General features: G+C 39.3%; 1 protein-coding gene and 2 non-coding genes across 5 annotated transcripts in view; all 3 read right to left on the bottom strand.

Annotated features, from left to right (window-relative positions):
* duox (dual oxidase) overlaps window positions 1–22,532 on the bottom strand; it is an 86,923-nt gene that overhangs the window by 59,191 nt on the left and 5,200 nt on the right. For all 3 annotated transcript variants that reach the window (XM_051920610.1, XM_051920611.1, XM_051920612.1), the window contains exons 3-7: window positions 22,174–22,257; window positions 19,123–19,287; window positions 15,786–15,973; window positions 1,484–1,685; window positions 18–184 (exon numbers count right to left, since the gene is read on the bottom strand). In XM_051920610.1, coding sequence (XP_051776570.1) covers window positions 18–184; window positions 1,484–1,685; window positions 15,786–15,973; window positions 19,123–19,287; window positions 22,174–22,257 — 806 coding nt within the window. The remainder of the gene's footprint in view (window positions 1–17; window positions 185–1,483; window positions 1,686–15,785; window positions 15,974–19,122; window positions 19,288–22,173; window positions 22,258–22,532) is intronic.
* Window positions 5,886–5,958, bottom strand: trnar-ucg (transfer RNA arginine (anticodon UCG)). Its single transcript has one exon. It is a non-coding gene; the product is annotated as a tRNA-Arg (tRNA).
* On the bottom strand, window positions 11,087–11,159 carry trnar-ucg (transfer RNA arginine (anticodon UCG)). The gene has a single exon. It is a non-coding gene; the product is annotated as a tRNA-Arg (tRNA).

Genomic DNA, 22,532 nt, shown 5'->3' with positions numbered 1-22,532 from the left:
AAGCATACGCCACTTACCTGCAGTGTCGCAATTAGTTTCTTCCTGGCATTTTGGAAGAGATCTTCATCAGACCAGCGTGGGTTCAGTTTTTGGAGCTGGGAAGCCAGGTAGTTGTGGTATCTGAACCAGATGATACCCTCTGCCACAGTAAAGATATTTTCATTGCCTCTGGCATTACCAAATTCTGTCACAAAACACACAGGAGTCAATCATTAGGTTGTGATAGAGTGAAGTGGAAACAAAAAGAGAAAATAAACACAGACAGACAATAGAGAAACTCTAAGTGAAGGACAAGCAATGAACGCACACCAGAAGGCACCACTTTCAAATCCCCACAGTCCTTCTCATCACTTACTATTGACCAAGGACCCCCAGAGGTTTAGTTTCTCCAGGGAAGCTGCTGGCTGAAGTTTTTGTTTTCCTCTCCTCCATTGTCAATTGTTCATAATTTAACAATTAATGAATGGACAGATATCGTTTTATGTTAATTAGTTTTACTTTGTTTTCTGTGTGTTATTTAAAAAAATCTATGTCTTTATGTGTACTGAGTCTGTATTTAGTAATTTGTAAAATTAATACTTGTATTTTACCAGAGAACTTGTCACATCGCTCTGTGCCTGCACTTAGTGAAGAGTGCTATACAAAAATAAACTGAACTGAATGAATTCTTCAATAGGTGGATGATGCATACACTTGTTGAAATGGCACACAAATTTATCAATGTTGTGCCTTAAAGAGAAGGCGGTATGAGCGGTGACAGAGACGATCATTTTGTGATGGACATCACATTTGTCTAGATCATATTCAGAGGAACTTGACTGACTGAATGCTCTACACTTCTTTAGGAAACTTTCATGTATTCAAATCAAGCTGTCAGACCTATCTAGTTAGGGAATCACTCACTTAGCCCCTCAGTGGTCCTATTTCTTATAGTGTGCGTGTTAAGTAAGAATGAAAAGGATAATCGCCATTCACTTTCTAAAATTACCTTACCTTTATAAGAATGTAAAACATAAGCCTGAAGAGTAAAGCATATGGAGTAACTGTTCACACTGTATTTTGGGCAGGATATAAAGTTTTATACTGGGCATTTTCATACTTTGTTCATTTTAGTAGTTATTTATGACTTTCATGGTGAGGTGTGTTATATGGACTTAGAACAAACTGACTATGTGCTAACTGTGGTATAAAATGATTACTTTAAAATATGCATCACTACATCTCTGCGGATTTTAAAGGACAGACTTTGTCCGCTTTGCACAACTTTATCTTAAGCTGACTGCACAGCTGGACTGCACTGAAGATCAACTTCATTAGTGAGTCCAAGCACTACCATTAATAACCATCCTATAAACTTATACAGAAGACGCTGAAAAGATACAGACACAAAAAACTAATAAGTAGCTGCCTTGCGTTGCACTAAAAATTCAAAATAATCCTGAATGAGAGACTTAAGGACAAATGACATTAAAGCAGATGTTACCATAGAGTCCCTTCAGGCCATGGCGTCCTGTGGATGGATCGGCCGAATTCCACATAAAGTATTGGCTGGTGCTCTGCTTTGGAAAGGAAGGGTCGGACCCAGTTGCCAGCTGGCCATCTTTGAAGCTTCTCAGGGCATCGCACCAGGAATGTGAAGAGCCGTAAATGGAGCTGCCATCGATCCAAGTGGTCACCTGATTGGTCTGCCAGTAAAAACAATACAAAAAAAATAGAAGTACCTTGGTTAGTTTCATTGTGTCAGATCTAACCCATGTTTGCCATTTACTTCTAGCTTACTTTCAGAGATGCTTACAGAACTGCACTTGAAGTCTCAGCAGGCCAGACTGGTTATGTCTGAAGATGTAAATTATGTGGTGAACATGTTTATGTGGTTCCCATGAAGAAACATAGTAGCAGTGTAACAGTTTTAAACACCAACCGCTAGTGGTGGTCCTCCACATAACAAATTGCCTTGTATCATGCATAACAGTTTGTGTAGCCAAAATGATCTCAAGCTGTCCACCATAAACTTGTGGTTCTGATTCCTGGGGTCACAACTATGAGATTTATTTCAAGTAGCACAAAGAGACAGACAGCAAACACAACGTGTGTGTTGTACATGCAGCGCTTAGAGTGAAGTGGAACCAAATTACTATTGGTGCTCTTTGTAGCTGGCTTCTTGCTCCTCCTCACCCTTTGTTATTACTTTTAAAGGCTGTATTAGTCAAGGAGTGGAGATACCACCTTGAATGTCCATGCACCGTGATAACACTACCATTTAATCGAAGACCACTAATTTGAGTTCCCTGTGAAACTTTGACTGCAGCAATAAAATAACTCGATCAAAATTATCTTTGAGTGACGCTGGTAATGAATGATGGTCCTAATAAATGACACTAGCAGTGACAACAGAAAGAGGTGCCGGTACTGTGTACCAGTGAGTACTGTCCAACTTTAAGCACTACATACACGCATCACTGAAAGTAAAGTAATAAACGATTGTTGTTTACTGGGCCAAAATAGCTAATTTCCCTTAACTTTGACACTCTGAACACAAACATGAAAGTTGATTTTCAGCTCTAATTTTTCAGATAAAGTAAACCTCATCCGAGAGTCTACAGGGCTTCTGCTACCTACGAGAAACGTTTCCAAGGCTGAATGAGACAAAAATACAGGAGGGGATGTTCATTGGGCCACAGATACGAGAACTTCTCAAGGATGATCATTTTGGTGAAACTCTCCACAGTGGGCAAAACTCTGCTCGGGACTCTTTTAAACAAGTTTGTGCAATTTTTCTGGAAAACAAGGGAGCTGAAAGTAACAAAGAAATTGTTGAGAAGTTAATGTCATCCGGTCACAAGTCGGGCTGCAGCATGTCTTTGAAAATTCTCGCATTTTTCTCCCATTTGGACTTTTTTTCCCTCACTGAAAAATATGTGCAGTGAGTGATGAGCCTGGGAAACATTTCCATCAAGAAATTTCAGCAATAGAATGGAGATACCAAAGGAAATGGAGAACTGCAATGCTGTCAGACTCCTGCTGGACTGTGAAGAAGAGGACATGGTAAGCCTGGTTGAGGACTTTGTGTTAGTTATGAAAATTGTTCATTTTTACCCTAATTTATTGAAAATACCAAACATATATACAATACATTTTATGTATAATGATTTCCTGAATGTTTATTAAAAATAAAAAATAATACTTTTACGTATATGACACTATTACCATTGTACGTGAATATGAATGAAGAAGAATTATTATTTTCATTTATTTATTTATTTATTTTTTAACTATAGTGATGTATTTTTTCTGGGTGTATATCTGGACTTACTACATAAGATGTTATGAAAAAGTAATTTCTGAACAGAAAAAAAATTTGACCTGTGTTTTCAGGGTAATGGCATATAAGGCCACAGTCACAAATAAATGCAATTTTCTTCTGTTTTGTTTTTTGTCGTATTTGGGTGAAATGCACTTTTTTTAATACAGTCATTATGAAGGCAACGCATATTATAATGGAGTTCTTCTCAGTATATGGGGGCCTAACTAAACAAGTGGGGCAGAAAAAGTGGTGAGGTGTCCATCATGTAAACAGATTTGTGTTTTCTGTAATATGACATTAAGTCACATATTTTATCACATTCTAGTTTATCACCGTTGCAGAGAGCAGTGATGTGTGGCATGTTAGTTAAACTTGCAAGAATTTTACAGCACTTGGTACAACGTGACAATATTACTGCAGCATTAGACATGTGACCCCAATCTTCAAGAAGGGAGACAAAATGGGTCCCAGCAATTATAGACCAATAATATAGGCTAATTCTGAGCCATACAAAATTGTGGAAACTAAAATAAGAAATAAATTAGAAAAAAGTACCTCATGGAATATAATATATTAAATAACAGCCAGCATGGTTTGGGTAGAGGAAGATATTGCCAAACCAATCTTTTAGATTTTGTTGAACAGGTAACTGCAATAGTTGACAAAAGCAAAGTGTAGAACATCACTTAATTTATGACTTCCCAAAGGCCTTTGACTCCATCGTCCTGCACTGAAGATTAATTCTAAAGCTAAAAACTAAAAGGCATCAGAGGTAACCAACAAAACTGGATCTCAAGTTGGTTAACCAGCAGGAGATAACGAATACAGATAAGAGGAGAGCGAGGTCATCAGTGGACTCCCTCAGCAGTCTGTGCTGGGACCATGACTACTTCTGATTTATATTAATGGCATCAATTCCATGTATAGTTAGAAAACTTTTCACTTTTACAGATTAAACCAAAACTGGAGCAATGGCAGACATTGAGGAGGCCACAAAAACAATAATAAACAAAGAAAACTTGGACAAGCTTCAGAACCATGCAAGCACTTGGAAAATGTAGATTAACCTAGAAAATGCAAAATGCTGGACAACAGGAACGTCAAGTATAAGGCCCTTGACCTGAAAATTGATCTGGGGCTGCTGTAGAATAGCTGGCACTGCACTTTGATCCTTGAAGGTCATATGAATAGACAGTTACCCTTGGGAATTAATATATCAAATCCAAAAAAAGTAAATACAAGCTAGGAGGCACTGAACTACAGCAAGCAACCTTTGAAGAAGATTTAGGTGTTTATGTTGACAGAGCATTTTCATCATCAAAGTAATCCACAAATGTAATTAAAAAGGCAAACAAAAATGTTTGGTTATATCATAAAAACTGTTGAATATAAATCTAGGGACATTATGTATAGACTATTTTCATAATGCACTAGTAAGACTACATCTGGAATATGGTGTGCAGTTCTGGTCACCATGCTATAAGAAAGGCACAGCAGCACTTGAGGCTGTGCAGAGGAGAGAAACCAGGTGAACCCAGGAGGTGTCCTGCTGTGACAGACTGAGAATTAAATGGGTTTAGTCTCGAGCAGAGGAGACCACCTGGAGACCTAATTCAGGTATTCAAAGTTCCCAAAGGCATTGACAAAGTAGATCCTGCAGAATTCTCTTACCATAACGGTGAATCCCATACTCAAGGACACTGGTGGAAATTAAGGATCTGTGCATTTCTGAATGGTCTCCTTTTGTCAATTTTTTTATATTCCTTTGGACTGAATTACATAAAGGAATATTACCAACAAGGACTAGGGTATTTTTAAAATAAACACACAAAAGAAGAAAGCGGCATTTGTGATATTTTGAAATGAGATCAAGAACTATGCCAGATGAGATAGAGCACGGGAAGAAGAAGCAGAACCTAAAGAACATGTATTGGTCAAACTAAAAGGGGTGCGAAGAACATGTTTAGGTCTTTCGGACCTTGTTATCCAGAGTATTAAACTAATGTATAATTTTACATTCTCCATATTTTAATGCGGACGGACCGTTTAAACGCGGCAGTACACTTCGAGCCCCTTAGTCAGTCAAAACGAGAGGACCAAAGACACAGTCCGGTGTGGGGCACCGGAATACTGAGTTTCACACACCCACACCCAATATATTGTATGTTGTGATAGTTTCAACGTATTGCTCCCAGACAGATCTATTTATGATTCATTTATTTTCTCACCCCCTCCCTATAATTAAGTCCTGCCAACGCCCATCCAATACTGTTCATAGCGAAAATCCTCTCAACGCTAGTTTACAGAAGCAATACTTCAATTCAGAAGCCTCGTGTAAAAAACAATCAGCACTATAGTTAACAATACACTTTTCTTTAAGGCCTAAAATGGAGCACATTTGAATGCATTGTGGATTTCTACTACGCGAGGCAAAACACATGCATTTCGTTTATGTCTAAATCATAAACTTCCTTTTAATTTGGTAACACTGAATTGGTAGGGGAGCCCGAATTCCCGGCTTTTGTGAATTACGTTGCTTAAATTCTAACCGACGGTGCACAAACTGCTTCGCCTAAAATTACGACCACGAAGGGACTCGAACCCTCAATCTTCTGATCCGAAGTCAGACGCCTTATCCATTAGGCCACGCGGTCAGCTGGTTAATCTCTCCGCGCAATGCTACTCGCTGCCGGGTGGGGTTAGGCACGCTGATGATCTGAGCTGTGGTTGATGATTGGTTACAATGGCTTTGGGGCGTGGCGACAGCGTCTCCACATTTTCGATTTTCATACCGCGTTGGTTGAAGCCGTCAGAACAGAACAAAAACAAAATCGACTTAAACAAAGTGAGAGCGGATTTGGGCTGCGCTTAGGCGAGTTATTCTTCTTGTCTGGCGAAACCCTTCCAGTAAACAATAAAATATAGGAAGTTTCGTGTGTGGCAAAAAAAAAAAAAAAAAAGTGAACATATTCAATGAAATCGTTTATTGAACATCGTTTATATTAGGCGCATATTGTAATCTCAAATAAACAGGCATATTAAGTATAGCGAAGCCCAACTGGTCCCGTGCGAGGGCGCGTGTGAGGCGGGCAAGCGACAATCCCGTCCAAGGAGATGTGCCGGGGTGGGCGTTATGATCACAGCTAGGGAGTGGATTCATCGGCTGTCTCACCGTTAGCTTTAGGATTGCTTTTTATCCCACAAATTTTGCACCTGCAGGATCCAAATTGAACTAATCCATGATGCGGAATTATGCATGAATGCAAAAGGAATACGTCGATCAAACAAGCACACTTTCTACATGGACAATTACAGAAAACGTAAGATTATCCCCAATATAATCGAAATGTCTAAAATTTATTTCAGTATGACTGAGGTGGTAGCCTCTGCTCTCCTTTGAAAGAGAAGATCATAACCTTGAAAATCCATATATTCCTTTCTTCTAATTTTTTAAATACAAAAACGAATGCTGGAGTAGTGCATTAAACCGAAATAAGTAATTAAATGGGCTCAGCATTTTAACACAATCAGTTAACGGTATGGGCTTGAAAATGTGAAGAGAACGGCGGTTGTATTTTATATAGTTCCCTTCACCCTTGTTTAACCCTTTGCGGTCGTTAGGCCAGAAAACTGGCCTTAGTAAAAAGTGCGCTATAGGTCGTCAGGCCACCGCTGGTGGCCCTGCAAGTTTCTGACAGATTTGCACAGTTGCCTGGTCGAGAAAAGTGGCCTGTGTTATTCCTACGTGCTTGAAAAAAATAACTGCTGTAATTATTGGCGTTTTTTCAATAATTAATTACGACTAATGTAGCGTGACGTTGAAAATTAAATACGACTGCAAAGGGTTAAGACCCTGAATATCATGTTATATTCAGATCATTAAGTGATGACCTGAGATTTCTAACAAAAGGCTTACATCGATAAGTAGTTACACTCAAAACATGAAATAACGGGAATTTTTATTCCATGTATACGATTTAAAACAAAGCTTTTTCTATAGCTACGTTAATATAATTCTCTTAAAATTTCATCTTAAATCAATTAAATGATGTTGAAACAAAACCATGAAATTTATTTTTAGCAGGGGACTGTTGTCATTATGCATTTTATGCTAGTTACTCATAACTAACATTTTTTTTCTCAAAACACGGTATTTCCCATTCCCAACTATTATCCAAGTTGATTTATTTTAAACAAAATGAATGTGCAGTACTGTACTATATAGATTTGCCTAAATATAAATATTTTGCATAACAAATCAGACCCTTTTTTGACAATATGTTGCTACACATTTGAAGAATGTTAAAGAGGTTTATTTATTTATTGATTGATTGATTGATTTATTCCCCGAATGTTGTGAGTTGTGTGGTTATGAAAGTGGATTTCAGAGACTTTTGATGCTCTGGCAAAAGTTGTTGCCCCCCTACATTAGAAAAGCATCTTTGTCTTAGCTTTCTATAGAATGGGGTCATTAATTTTAAAATACCAGGACAAGTGCAATCACCCAAAATAAATTAAACGACTGCTTTATGTGTGTTACAGTTTCTGCTGATATACTATAAATGAGTACTTGTATGTTAATTTGACTGGGTAATGAGTTGTGCTGAGGAGAACAATTTTTTATGGAATTGCTCAAGTCATGGATTCATTTAATCAATTTAAACCATCATTTAAAGTGGAAATATTTGCAGTAAAACAGTCAGCACACATACATCCTCTTTAAATTTTGTGTAAGGGCTTGATAAAGCCATTTATCTGGAGACTATTTCCTGTTCTCCTCTCATTCTCTCTAAGGGTGGCATAGAGCAGGCAGAAACCAACCCTAGATTGGGTGCCAGTCCAGTATAAGAAATACTCACATAATTAAAACAAAAAAAAAAAAAAGAGAATCAAAGAGAACATGCTTATTTCACACAGACAGTGACCAGGCCTGAGATTCACTATTTAGACTGAGGACTCTCGAGCTACAAGGCTGCACAGCTAAACCCCATGATGCTGTGATGTGTCAATACATTTTTGTTTTGTATAGCAATTCAAGTTGGTGACGCTTTAGAATCCTGTAAAAAGTACCAAACTTCCACCCATCATTCAAATTGTTTAACCAAGCTGTAGGGGGTGCCTAGCATTTCCCACGAGCCTGTGGAGAACCTTTGGATGGTACCAACTATGTCAGGCATTAACACTGTAAAAAATGTGGTCATAATTTAACAGTTAAATGACTGTTGAGCTAAGCTGACAATCATTTAACCATCAAAAAACAGTCAGGAGCACAAACCAGGGTGTGGTTTATCTCAGTAAATGAATGCAGTTAACAATTTTAGCATCATTTATATTGCATTGAACTGTTTCATTATGTCAAATCAACCCCACTCAAACTAAACATCTCAGTGATGTAACTTTTAACTTGAAATATACTTACATAACATAGTTCATTTACCTGCATGAGGTTAAAAATATCACTTATATGAACCATTATTTTGCTAACCATCATTAAATTCTTGCTTTTCACTGTACACAAATATGAGGATTATGAGGAAGAATATGGGGGTTATAAAGAAGAAAGGCATTCCCTTATGCAAATATGCAAACTTTATGCAAATATAGAATTCGGTACCAGTATCAGTTTAAGGCAATGCAACAATTACTCACAAAAAATCTTTGCACACTGAAACAATTAATTGATATTATAGCTAAAACACTGCTTAAGTGTAAGCTTACATACAGTCATATGAAAAAGTTTGGGAACCCCTCTCAGCCTGCATAATAATTGACTCTACTTTCAACAAAAAAGATAACCGTGGTATGTCTTTCATTTCCTAGGAACATCTGAGTACTGGGGTATTTTCCGAACAAAGATTTTTAGTGAAGCAGTATTTAGTTGTATGAAATTAAATCAAATGTGAAAAACTGACTGTGCAAAAATTTGGGCACCCTTGTAATTTTGCTGATTTGAATGCATGTAACTGCTCAATGATTACTTGCAACACCAAATTGGTTGGATTAGCTCATTAAGCCTTGAACTTCATAGACAGGTGTGTCCAATCATGAGATATAAAGGTATTTAAGGTGGTCAGTTACAAGTCGTGTTTCCCTTTGACTCTCCTCTGAAGAGTGACAGCATGGGATCCTCAAAGCAACTCTCAAAAGATCTGAAAACAAAGATTGTTCAGTCTCCTGGTTTAGGGGAAGGCTACAAAAAGCTATCTCAGAGGTTTAAACTGTCAGCTTCAACTGTAAGGAATGGAATCAGGAAATGGAAGGCCACAGGCACAGTTACTGTTAAACCCAGCAGGTCTGGCAGGCCAAGAAAAATACAGGAGTGACATATGGGCAGGATTGTGAGAATAGTGACAGACAACCCACAGATCACCTGCAAAGACCTGCAAGAACATCTTGCTGCAGATGGTGTATCTGTACATCGTTCTACAAATCAGCACAATTTGCAGAGAGAACATCTGTATGGCAAGGTGATGACAAAGAAGCCCTTTCTGCACTCACACCACAAACAGGGTCGCTTGTTGTATGCAAATGTTCATTTAGACAAGCCAGATTAATTTTGGAACAAAGTGCTTTGGATTGATGAGATAAAAATTGAGTTATTTGGTCAAAACAAAAAGCGCTTTGCATGGCGGAAGAAGAACACCACATTCCAAGAAAAACACCTGCTACCTACTGTCAAATTTGGTGGAGGTCCCATCATGCTGTGGGGATGTGTGGCTAGTTCAGGGACTGGGGCCCTTGTTAAAGTTGGGGGTCAGATGAATTCAACCCAATATCAACAAATTGTTCAGGATAATGTTCAAGCATCAATCACAAAGTTGAAGTTACGCAGGGGTTGGATATTCCAACAAGACAATGACCCAAAACACAGTTCGAAATCTACAAAGGCATTCATGCAGAGGGAGAAGTACAATGTTCTGTTTCTGACTTGAATATCATCAAAAATCTATGGGATGATTTGAAGCAGGCTGTCCATGCTCGGTAGCCATCAAATTGAACTGGAGAGATTTTGTATGGAGGAATGGTCAAAAATACCTCCATCCACAATCCAGACACTCATCAAAGGCTATAGGAGGTGTCTAGAGGCTGTTATATTTGCACAAGAAGGCTCAACTAAGTATTGATGTAATATCTCTGTTGGGGTGCCCAAATTTATGCACCTGTCTAATTTTGTTATGATGCATATTGCATATTTTCTGTTAATCCAATAAACTTAATGTCACTTCTGAAATACTACTGTTTCCATAAGGCATGTCATATATTAAAAGGAAGTTGCTACTTTGACAGCTCAGCCAATGATAAACAAAAATCCAAAGAATTAAGAGGGGTTCCAAAACTTTTTCATATGACTATATATTTATATGTAACACAATAAATAATATAAATGTAATATAACATTATTTTAATGTAATATATAAATGTAATATATTATTTTAACCGGTTTTTTTTTTTGCAGCGAAAATATACATTAAATTTAATGTATTTTAACAGTGTACAGCATACTAAAAATATACCAACGAACTGCCCGCGTACATTGGAAGAGGTGTGCCTTTGCTTTTCCCGGTAATCAAGCTTTATCACACCAAGATTAATAATAAACCTTTCTTTTAAAACCTAAACATTTGTATTATATATTTCTACTACACGAGGAAAACTGCATGCATTTCATTTATGTCTAAATCATGAACTTCCTTTTATTTTGGTTACTCCGAATTCTTTTTTTAATGAGTTTCATTACTTGAATCCTAGCACACGGTGCACAAACTGCTTCGCATAAAACTTCGACCACGAAGGGACTCGAACCCTCAATCTTCTGATCCGAAGTCAGACGCCTTATCCATTAGGCCACGCGGTCAGCTGGTTAATCTCTGCGCGCACTGCTTCTCCCTGTCGGGTGGGCTCAGGCGTGCGGATGATTTGATTGGTTACAATGGCTTTGGGGGCGTGGCGACAGCGTCTCTCTATTTTCGATTTTCAAGCCGCGTTGATTGAAGCCTTCAGAACAAAAAAAAAATCGAGTCAAACAAAGCGAGAGCGAATCTGGGATGCGCTTTAGCGCGTTATTATTCTAAGTCTGGCGAAAACCTTCCAGTATGTATTAAAATATATGAAGTGCGGTTACGGTACAAAAAAGAAAAAAGTGAAAATATTCGGCGCAGATTGAAATCTCAAATAAACAGGCATATTAAGCCTAGCGAAGCCCACCTGGTCCCGTGCGAATGCGCGTGTGAGGTGGCCAAGCGACCCCCAGGTGCTCAGGTGATCTAAGGTGGCTACTGAATTTCCCATTGGGATTAATAATCTATCTATCTATCTATCTATCTATCTATCTATCTACTGGCACTCCAGCATATCATCCAGCAGGGCGATGAGACCACGCGGTTAATAAATGGCGCCCATTGATGTATTCGGCGTTTACAGTTGTTTCGTTTACTGCAAGGTTTCACCTCTGCTCATTGGGTATGCATAGCACTAATTATTTAGGTTTCCATGTTTCGTTTCTGTCGGCCTCAAAATACACAGTGGCCTTAGAAACTGGTGACACAACACAACCCCAACAAAATGTGTTGATCAATGTATTTGCATTGCATATTGTGCCATAACCATTCTGAATTACTGCAGTGCTACAAATACATCAAACTGATCAGCCCTTCACTAGGATAAAATAACATTGAATCACCAGTAGGAATAAGTAGACTAGGAGGAACATGGAACAAGACCCAATGCTGAAAACAGACAGGATGAAAGGAAACTGGAGAAGCCATACTGCAGAACTGGACAGAAGAGGGCGTGTGGGAAGAACAGCTAATGAAAGAGAAGATAACAATTTTTAAATGTTACAAAAGATGGAGAAGAGGCCAAGGCAGAGGAGCAAGAGCCATCTGGAAGCATGTTCTTCTTAGATCTTTTTCTAAAGCCAATTTACTAATGGATCCCTCATCGCAAAAACATAACATGGATATACACCGAGTACCTTTGAGCAAGATTGTCTAAATATCACCCTACACTAAGAGATCACCTTCCTGTATCTTGGGTTTCCCGGTGTGCACACTTGGCCAGGGTTGAGCCGCTCTTAAGCCAATGTCAAATTACGCGACTTCTAGTCATTGGGTATGTCATATTTGCAGGCTGCCGTTACTGACTTTGTCACCAGACCATGTCAATTTAAATGAATGAAAATCACTGCCCATGTCTACTTTAATGATTGAGTGCCAAACTTTCAACACAATCCAACTCGCCCATTTTTCTGGCAGCAAATAGCGTGATCTCCGACAGAGCTGGCACTGTAAACAGGTACGGCAAATTCAGTGGCAATCTTTGCCTTTTCTGTTTAGTGTGTTTCTTTTCATTCTGTCACAGTAATAATAATAATTCATTAGTAAGTAAATACGAGACATCAGACAGACAAAATGAGCTCCGTCATACCAAAGTTTCTCCATAGCAAACTTCTCGGTATGAATGTGGACTATGCTACATATCTCTGGATCTTCGAATTTCTAAGGAATGGACATCGGACTATGATGATGGGTGAATATCAGTCAGGACCCCTGACAATGAGCACAGGGTCCCCTCAGGGCTGTGTTTTGTCTCCTGTCCTGTAGTCTATCCACATCAATGACTTTTTGAAGTTTGCTGATGACACCACTACAATTGGCCTGATCACAGATGAGGACAAGATGCCAATTGGGAAGAAGGTGATTGGCTGGCCTTTTGGTGCATCCTAGACAATCTTAACTTTAAATTCCTAGAAATCAGTAAAAAATAACTGGGCATGTTAGGAGACACTCCTCACCTCCTACACGTTCAGTTATAAATGACATCACAATCAACAGGGTGGAATCGGTTACATTTCTTGGCACAGCTATCCCAGTCTGAACTGGGATGGAAACATAACTGTTCTTCTCAAAAGAGTTCAGCAGTGGATGGCTTTTCTCTGTCAACTTAAAAAGTTGAACTTGTCCCTTTCAGTGCTGGTGTAGTTTTATAGAGCTCTCATTGAATGCATCCTCATTTTCTTCAGAGCAGTCTGGGATCGAAACATAAATTGCGTGTTATTCAGACTGCTGAAAATATTGTGGGCCTGAATCACAGGTCAGGAGATGTGCTGGAAGTATAATTAAAGACAACACCCACCTGGGCAACCATCTCCAGTTATTATCATTGAGGAATTGTTACAGAGCACTAAAGGCAAGAACTACTAGACACAGAAAGATAATCACAAGCCTCTGATTCATCTCCGTCTTTTCCTGGTTTCTGAACTCCTCCATTCAACATAAATTATGTTTACTTTATAAAGGACTTAACTATTACTGGGCGGAAAGGCTATTCTACTTTACTATGTTATTTTATATATCCGTTTACATTGCATGTAATATTTCAATGGCGTCACATGTTGTATTATTTAATTCTGTGTTCCTTGTTTGTGTGTGGACGTAACACCAGGAGAAATTCCGAATAATCATTTTGCCTGACGGTAAAAGTTCAAAGTTCCTTATTCCTTGTCTTTGCATTGTGCTTCCAGGTGAGCATTCATTACTTGTCAGCTCTCATGTACACAGAGCCCCCCTCTACATCTGAACCGGTTTGATTTTGTCGTGGACTAGCTGGAGTGAGTTGCTGGATATGTCACATTACATGACCAGATTCACAGGAGTGCACTGACGACTGCCTGTGACTTGCTTATGTAAATGAAAGGTGTAACTGAAAATTGCTGGAAAAGCCTTTAAAAGCCATGGTGACCCCCATGGGCTGATTATACACATTCCCCAAATTCAGTTTGTTCCTATTCTTGTGGAAGGGACAGCACAAGTCATAGCTAAAATACCTGGAATAGAAACCAGGCTGCAGTAGGAGGTTACAACAGTAGAAGATGCTGGCTGTGGTTTGCAAGTCCTCTGGTTTTACTGCCTTATGCTCTGACATCACTCTTAATTGTTTAATGGCCCTGCTCAAACGTCTTCATGTCTTCATCCTCATACCTATCTGATAGGTCTGGAGATAAACAAAGCTCTCCCCCCCACCTTGTGTTGTAATCTCCCTTAGGGTTTCCAGGAATTTGTTTGAATCACTCAGATTGTTTTATTTTGTTACTATAATGGGAAAACAAACGCTCCTGCCTCTATTGTTTCAAACCTTGATAGGACAACACCAAGGGCCTTTCTCCAGGAAGCTGCACTTTGAACGAGTGTGGACGTGTGCGTGAGTGTGTGCTGCAGTAGAATGGCTCCCGTCTAGCGAAGGTTCTCAACTTGAACCCATTTCTGTCAGGTTGTGCTTTAATTTAATATGGCCCTGAAGACAGACGGACGGATTAGGTGGCATGTCCTGGATATGCCATAATGTTGCCTTTTAACAATTAATTATATGGTATGCTAAGTTTGATCTCTTTTCGTTACAACAGGCACAAATTTCAGTTTTAGCAGAGATCGTCTAAGTGTGCCCACTAGTTGGTACTTGCTTCCCTTGGAAACAGGGCTTGGTTATGATTATGTTGGTGACACATCAGCTTACTGTTAAAGGTGGCAACTCACTGGACTTGACAGCTCACTATCTGCCTTACTGAAATGAAATACTGAATGAACCCCAAGTACAATTTAACAGAGCTGGAGAGCTGCTGGTTTCTTTGTCATTTACGCCTCACTATCTGTGGACTTCAGCTCAGCTTTTATCACAATCATCCTGGAACTTCTCGACTCTAAACTCACCCAGATTTATGCCCCTACCTCGTCCTGTCAGTGGATTCATGAGAAATAGGAAACAGCAGATGAAATTGAGGAAACTTTCCTCCAGCTCCTGTACAATTAGCACTGGTGCCCCCCAGGGTTGTGTGCTCTCCCCACTGCTCTTCTCCCTCTGTACTAATGACTGCACCTCTAAGAACCCCTATGTCAAGCTCCTTAAATATGCCGACAATACAACCTTCATTGAACTCATCTGAATACAGAAGGGAGTTTGAGCAGTTGGTCCATTGGTGTGTGGAGAACAATCTGGAGCTAAACACCCTCAAAACTGTGGAGATGACTGTGGACTTCAGGAAGGACCCAACCAACAATATTACTTCCCCTCTCCATACTTAACAAGAAGGTGTCAATTGTGGAAACCTTTATGTTTCAGGGCTCTATAATCACTCAAGACTTGACATGGAACACCAACATAAACTATAATTAAAAAGGCAAAGCACCGAATGGACTTCCTCTGACAGCTGAGGGAGTTTAATCCGCCTGCGGAGTCACCTATTCAATTCCATGCAGCAATCATTGTGTGTTCTCAGCTCCTCCATTACAGTGTGGTTTAGATCAGCCCTCAAACAAGACAAGAATAAGCTAGAGCGAATAATCAGGTCTGCTGAAAAGATCAGAATGGCACCAGTCTTCCCATCTTACAGGATCTGTACTATTTCAGAGTTATGAAGCAGACACACACACACACACACACACATATATCAGCTGTCCACTCTGCACATGCCATTCCCGTGGCTTACCTGGGCTCTGGGGTTATTCGGACTTTTCCCTGTGTCTTTGGACCACTGGCTTCGCATGAACGGGATCTGCTCATTTCCACTTTTATCAGGATCAAAAACAGGATCGCCACTTGGGACCTTAATGTTGAAAAATTCTGGAGGGCAGCCTGACCTTCTGCCATCGAGGATCTCAGAAACCACATGGTAACCTGAAAAGATTATTAAAAAAAAAAATAAATTAAATAATTTGATACTTGAAGTCCTGCTGTCTTATCAATTCCAATAAAGTGGAGGCTTTTAATAAACTTGGCCACTCTCTGGAGTTCATCTCCTTTAGCCCTGCTGATCCTACTCTGATGGTGGTGCCAAGATTTTTAAGAAGAGGGAAGGCATGACGTCCTAAAAAGAATTCATGATTAGTAATGTGCTCAGCAGAGTGTAAACTACTGGGATGGCCCGTTGTCATTCTCAATGCATCAGCACAGCACAATCAGACTGGCTCTGCTGTATCCTCCATTTTACTTTTAACTTCATGTATTAGGCTCCCAAGCAATATTTTCAAAGATAAAATTTGTTTTACTTAATATTAAATCATTTATTTATGCGCTATCTGTGCTGCCGTATCAACTTATACCTCGGTGTTAACATTTTCAATGCACCATCTATTGGAAAGTATTTTGTAATGCATGTGGTAATAAAATGAACAGCATGTGTCAATCGAACAGAAGGCAGTAATAAAATCATTACTGCAAATGTTTGTAATGCACCATCTGTTGGAATGACAAATGCAATGCATATGTCTCTGTTCTATGCCATTAGGTATAGGATTCGTAAGCAGTGTTGATGCTTGTGATATACCATCTGTTGGAATAACAAATGCAGTGCATATTACTACAACAAATGTTTTTGATATGCTGTTGGAATGACAAATGCAGTACATATATCTCTGTAATATGACATTTGGAATGGGAATAGTAAAAGCAGTGTTAATGTTTGTGATGTGCCATCTGTTGGAATGACAATTGCAGTACACACACACACACACACACACTTGACCTTTTGTTAAGGTAGACAATACATTTTAAAAGTACTTCATGAAACATCATGCATAAAATGAGCCACTCTTAGACACAATCAAATAAATAAGTCCTGCACACCTGAAAACAAGTCCAAGACACAACGTCATTCTAGCACTTGCTTTGTGACAATGAACACTATGAAAGGCACTCTACACTACTGTGCTCGATGTTTGCTTATTTACCTCCACAGGGTAACTTGTTTGACTCAAAGTTTTAAAGGAGTTTTCTGCATGGCCTTGCCATTTGCAACTCATATCTTTTGTTTTCACTTACTTAGCAGTTATACGATTGTTTCATTTAAGTCCTTTTCTGTATATACACTGTACACTTGCAATTATAAAATACTCAATATGAGAGTGTGGAGAAAATTTTATTTTTCTCAGTTAAAATTTAAATTAGAAGTTAATGTATACTGCATAGTATTACAAGCTACCCTGAACCAAAGCACTCAACTGTCATTCAGTTGCACGTCACGGTCACAAACCAAGTCCACTAGCATTACCTCCTGGCTGCCAATGGGCTATCACGGCTCAACCAATTGCATTGTTCCCAAAAATTCCAAGCACACTGCCTCTTTGTGAGCTGACAAAAAGATCCTATTATACCTGCAAGGGGACTCAGTTACCGGGCTTCTAAAACTTTGAACGCCTCTCTCTGACTTGTTTCATAAAGTGTTTCTTTCATGCCACTGGGATTCCTTGGAGCCATCTGTTCCACAGAAGGCATTTCTCACTTATAGGAATTAGATTTTAAAAATGTGGAGACAAGCAGCACTTTTCAATGTGCACAGAGGACAGCTAGAAGTAAAGACAAAGCAAAGTTCAGCAATGAAAAGCTCCTTTTGGCATTTGCCGTTTAAATTTGAACATATTATTAGGAACACCTGCTTATCCATGTGATTACCTTATCAGCCAATCAGGTACAGGTCAGGAGCTTCTGTTAATGTCCATGAAATAGCAGAATGTGGAAAACATTTGACTCTGACAATGGCATCATTATTGGTGCCAGATGAGTGGATTTGAGTAATTTTGTTATTGATGATCTCGCACACAACAGTCTCTGGAGTTTAGTCAGAGTAAAACAAAAAGCACCCAGTTCTGCAGATGGAAATGCCTTTTTGATGAGAGGGTTAGAGAAAAAAAATCGACAGACTGGTCCAAGTTGACAGAAAGGCAATGGTGAATCAGATGACCACTTTACAATTGTGGTGAGCAGAAAAGCACCTCAGAATGCACAACATGTCAAACTTTGAGGTGGATGGGCTACAACAACAGAAGACCACATCAGGTCCCATCCCTGCCAGCCAAGAACAGAAAACCAAGGCTGCAGTGGGCACAGACTCACCAAAACTGGACAGTTAAAGACTGGAAAAATGAGGACCTGGTCTGATAAATCTCAATTTCTGCTGATCAGCATCAACAGAATGAATCCATCCACCCAACCTGCCTCATGTCAACAGTCCTAGATGGTGGTGTAATATTGTGGGGCAAGTTTTCTGGGCACACTTTGGGATCATTAATACCAACCAACCATCACTAGAATGGCACAGCCTATTTGAGTATTGTTGCTGACCACATGCAGCTACAGTATTTCCACTATGGTAATGCAGCAGATGATAATGCAAAACTGGCTTCATGATCATGGCAATGAGTTCTGAGTTCAGACTGGGTCATTTACCAGTCTCCAGATCTGAATCCAACAGAAAACTTTTGGGATGTGGTGGAATGGGAGATTTGCAGCAAGAATGTGCAGTTGACAAATCCACAGACGCTGCATGGTGCAATTAAGTCAACATGGATAAGAATCTCAAATACATGTTTCCAACATCTTGTGGAATTCATTTCATGAAAAACTTAAGCCGTTTTTAAGAGCAAATGGAGGTCCTACCCGTGTATTGGTATAGTGGTCCTAAGAATTAGACCAGCGAGAGTACATCTAAACTCTTCTTGGTAATAGTCTTTGCTGCAATTGTTTTAGGTATTTTTTTAGGTAATTTTTATTAGACTAAACAGTTGGTACTGTGTATTCAACTTTGTATTGCAGTCTGGTTTCTGCTGTAATGTACCTTACAATGAACAAATACTGACAAACAAAACATCACTTAGAGACCCCGTGAAACTGAATATGAGAAAGGCTAAGAGGATAGACTGGGGGTCCCAATAAAAAGAACAAAAAGCTCACATTTAAAATATTTGGACTTACTGGGCCAAAAACATGGCAATGACAACATACTCCCCCCTCCCCTATCACACATGTAAACGGGACACTTGGTCACTTACCAAAGATGACAGACAGCACAGTTCTGTTCCTGGCAGATGGCAGCCCGGACTTCCCTGCCATTGCAGCATTGCTGATCTCACGTGCATTGGGGACCGCAGGCTCTTGCAATGCCATAAACACCCCATCGGCATAGTGGGCCGGGGAGATTCTCATAAATGGGGAACCTGCAGAGGAATAGGCAGACTGTAAACTACATATTCAGAGAGACAGAAGAGCATTATGTGTTTTTGTAAGGCATTTAGCATTTGTGCAGGTTTTAAAAGGCACTATATAAAAGAACAAATATTTAGAGAAGGATTGGAAGGGATGTATCAGTATGCATTTATATAAAGGTTACATGGATGACAGGCAATTCTGCACTGGGATGTAAAAATTACAAAGAATGCAGCATTTGTCACCTGAAAGTGCATCAGTCGTCAGTTTATACACAAACACACATCCACGGTGGGATTAACTTTTCCCTTTGTATGTGGCAGGCACCATGTAAGAATGGGATCTTTTCCCACAAGAAAAGGAACTAACCACCAAAACATGTCCAGCATTATCTGACTAGGCACAGAATTTTTCTAGAACAGGCATGTTAGATCCTGGTCGGCTCTTAGTAGTGACCAATTACTGCTCCTAATTGAACAGATGTTTTGATCTGTTTAATGAACTCTATTCAAGATTTACAACCCTAAACTGTTTTCTTCCCTTAAGTCCATGTCACATTATGTCACTTTTCCAGCCATTTTCAGTCATAGCCATTCATTTACATAATTTTAGTGAGTTGACTGCCGTCTTGTAATGCGACATACCCAGTGACCCACTCCAGCTACTCTGCTACGGACTCTGACAAAACCAAAAAAGGTTTGATTTTGTCTTTAGTCATTTACAGTGGGCTCTGTGTGCACGAGAGCAGACAACCAATGAATGCTCATCCAGAAGTACACATAACGCATGCGCTTTGGACCTTGCAAACAGAAGAGGAGATTATTTATCGGATGTCCTTGGTTTTATGTACCATGATAGAATGGAAAGAAAAGGGGGCCGAGATTGTGTCTGAACACGCCATTCCTGTTATCTCTTTCTAATGCACCGACTCCATCAGGCAGCACGCTATTGGCTGTCCCTAAAAGGGGTACTGGTAGGCTGGTCTGCTGTCACTTAATTTGACATGCCAAGCGATCTTCAGTTGTGTAAATTGGCATGACCTGAGAGCAAGACCAGCAACTGTAGTTGGCAAGTCTGACATACAAGTCATGTGATGTGACATCGGCTTTGACCAACAGTCAAACAATAGTGAACTGTAAAGTTTGCCAACAGGTGACCACCTAATGTCATTCCATCTGCGTCTTCATCTCTGTAGCAAATTTGTTTCAATAAAGTATTTGAAAAGGTCTCAGAAATGTTAATGTGCGGTGGTCCAAAAAAAACACATTTGGATGTTGAGCTCAGAAAAACGGAAAACTAACAATCTTGGCAAAAAGAAACCAGTAACAAGAAACAGAATTAAAGAATATATTTTATTAACAGCAAGCATTGGCTTCAAATTATGACATTGGTGGTAGTAAAAATGGTGGTCCAAGACCACCAAGTTAGCTGGGCATCCATTGGATCACTTTTGCTATTTTGTTAACATTGGTGGTAAAGGAAAAAGGAAGTAATGAAGGGTTATGAATCTTAAATGACAATTCAGTCATTATATTACTAGATTAGGAAGCAGCTGGAATGAAACCTGCAGCCACTACAGCTGTTCTAGGTCAGGATTTGATACCCCTGTCCTGGACGGTAACCTCTAGAAGAACTCAATTTTGAATGAAAGAATGAAGCCAAAATGGCAATCCACTCCATGCAGGTGGTGCAGTGGTAGCGCAGCTGCGTCACAGTAAGTAGATCATTGGTTCATGTCCTGGGTCCTCCATGTGTGGAGAGTGAGAAAATGTAAAGAATTATTATTATTATTATGAAACAAGCCAGAGTACTGCAAAAATGTCAACTTTTCAAGCTATTATCTTTTCAATTGTGTCAACTATAATTAGGACTATCAGGTAAAATGGCTGAATCTGATTCCATTCCTGATCAAATATGTTGAATATTTGCAGCATGTTTGGACAAATAAACCATTCCTTTCAAATCCTGCTGTATGGACACGAAATCCAAAATGGATGCATGGGCCGGCGTTCCAATCACTTCACTCAAGTGGCTTATTGAATTGAACTTGTTGTGCAGCCACAGTATGAACTGTTTGCTTCCTACTTCAAGGACAGGAGCTCAACCAGGTCAGAAAAGCAGTGCTTTAGGTTACGTGGAGACACTACACTGGCCCGCTCTGAAGGTATCCATGACAGTGTCTCTTGTGAAGAAAGATCAGCATGTCCAGGTTCTGCATTCTTATTTGGCAACTCGTGCTTTCCTGATTGTCTCAGTTCTGCACCACCCTACATTTTATAAAGTATGAGGAGGGAATGAATGGATTTCTGAGAAACTGAACACACTCATGTCGTTGTGAATGTGCAGCGGAGCTTAACAGATAAAAAAGAATTTCATGTTACTGATAACAGAAATAACTTCACCAAGATTTAATTTAAAAGGACATGGTGGTGTTCCTGCCCTGACTCAAGAGTTTGGCTCCAGTTGCCCCGTGACCCTCCCCTTTATAAATTGGTTGAGAAAATGGATGGAATGATGTTTGCTTTTTAAATACAAACAGGAAGAATAAATTAATCAACTAAATTTACTGAAACCCGGCAAGTTAACAAACTCCTCTGCGAAACCAAAAAACTGATGAAATTTGAAACTCTGCTGTTTTCAGGCTCAAGAAAACCAATGTGTTCCTTAGAGCAGGAGCAGAAGGACTGCATGACTGCTTCTGCTGACATTAGAAAACATGTGAGCACATTTCTTCCTAAGTGTTTATCGATGCAAACTCATTTGAATTGTGTGAACACTTATACTGTAAATATTATCAGTACGACATCTAACACGGCAATGAGGTATCTGTCAGAGAGCGACTGCAGTGAAAGATAAGCAGCTACTTCCAAGAAGAAAATTCAAATAAAGGTTCATACCAACTGATCCTCGATTGTGTTGGGCTAAATTATTATACCAGCCATCATATCTTTGCAGCTCCCACTTTATGTTGGACTGAGATACTAAAAGAGAGCACACAAAAAAGGACAGTCATGAATTTCTTATATTTAACATAATGACCTAAATACTTTTTCAAGATAATCAATTAAAAGAATTTTTTTTTTTTTTTTTTTTTAAACTTACCCTGTGCAGTTTGTAGTGGTGGCCAAGGAAAAAAAAAAGTTAATATCACGTTTACATGGAGAAAGGACATAAAGTTCCTAAAAGAATGAGGCCCAAAAGTGACCAATGCTGAATAACAGCAAACAATATGAAAATATCAATGAAATAAATTCTC

The sequence above is a fragment of the Erpetoichthys calabaricus genome, chromosome 17 (assembly GCF_900747795.2).
Source record: "Erpetoichthys calabaricus chromosome 17, fErpCal1.3, whole genome shotgun sequence".
Taxonomy (NCBI): domain Eukaryota; kingdom Metazoa; phylum Chordata; class Cladistia; order Polypteriformes; family Polypteridae; genus Erpetoichthys; species Erpetoichthys calabaricus.
This window is presented reverse-complemented; position numbering and strand designations above follow the sequence as displayed.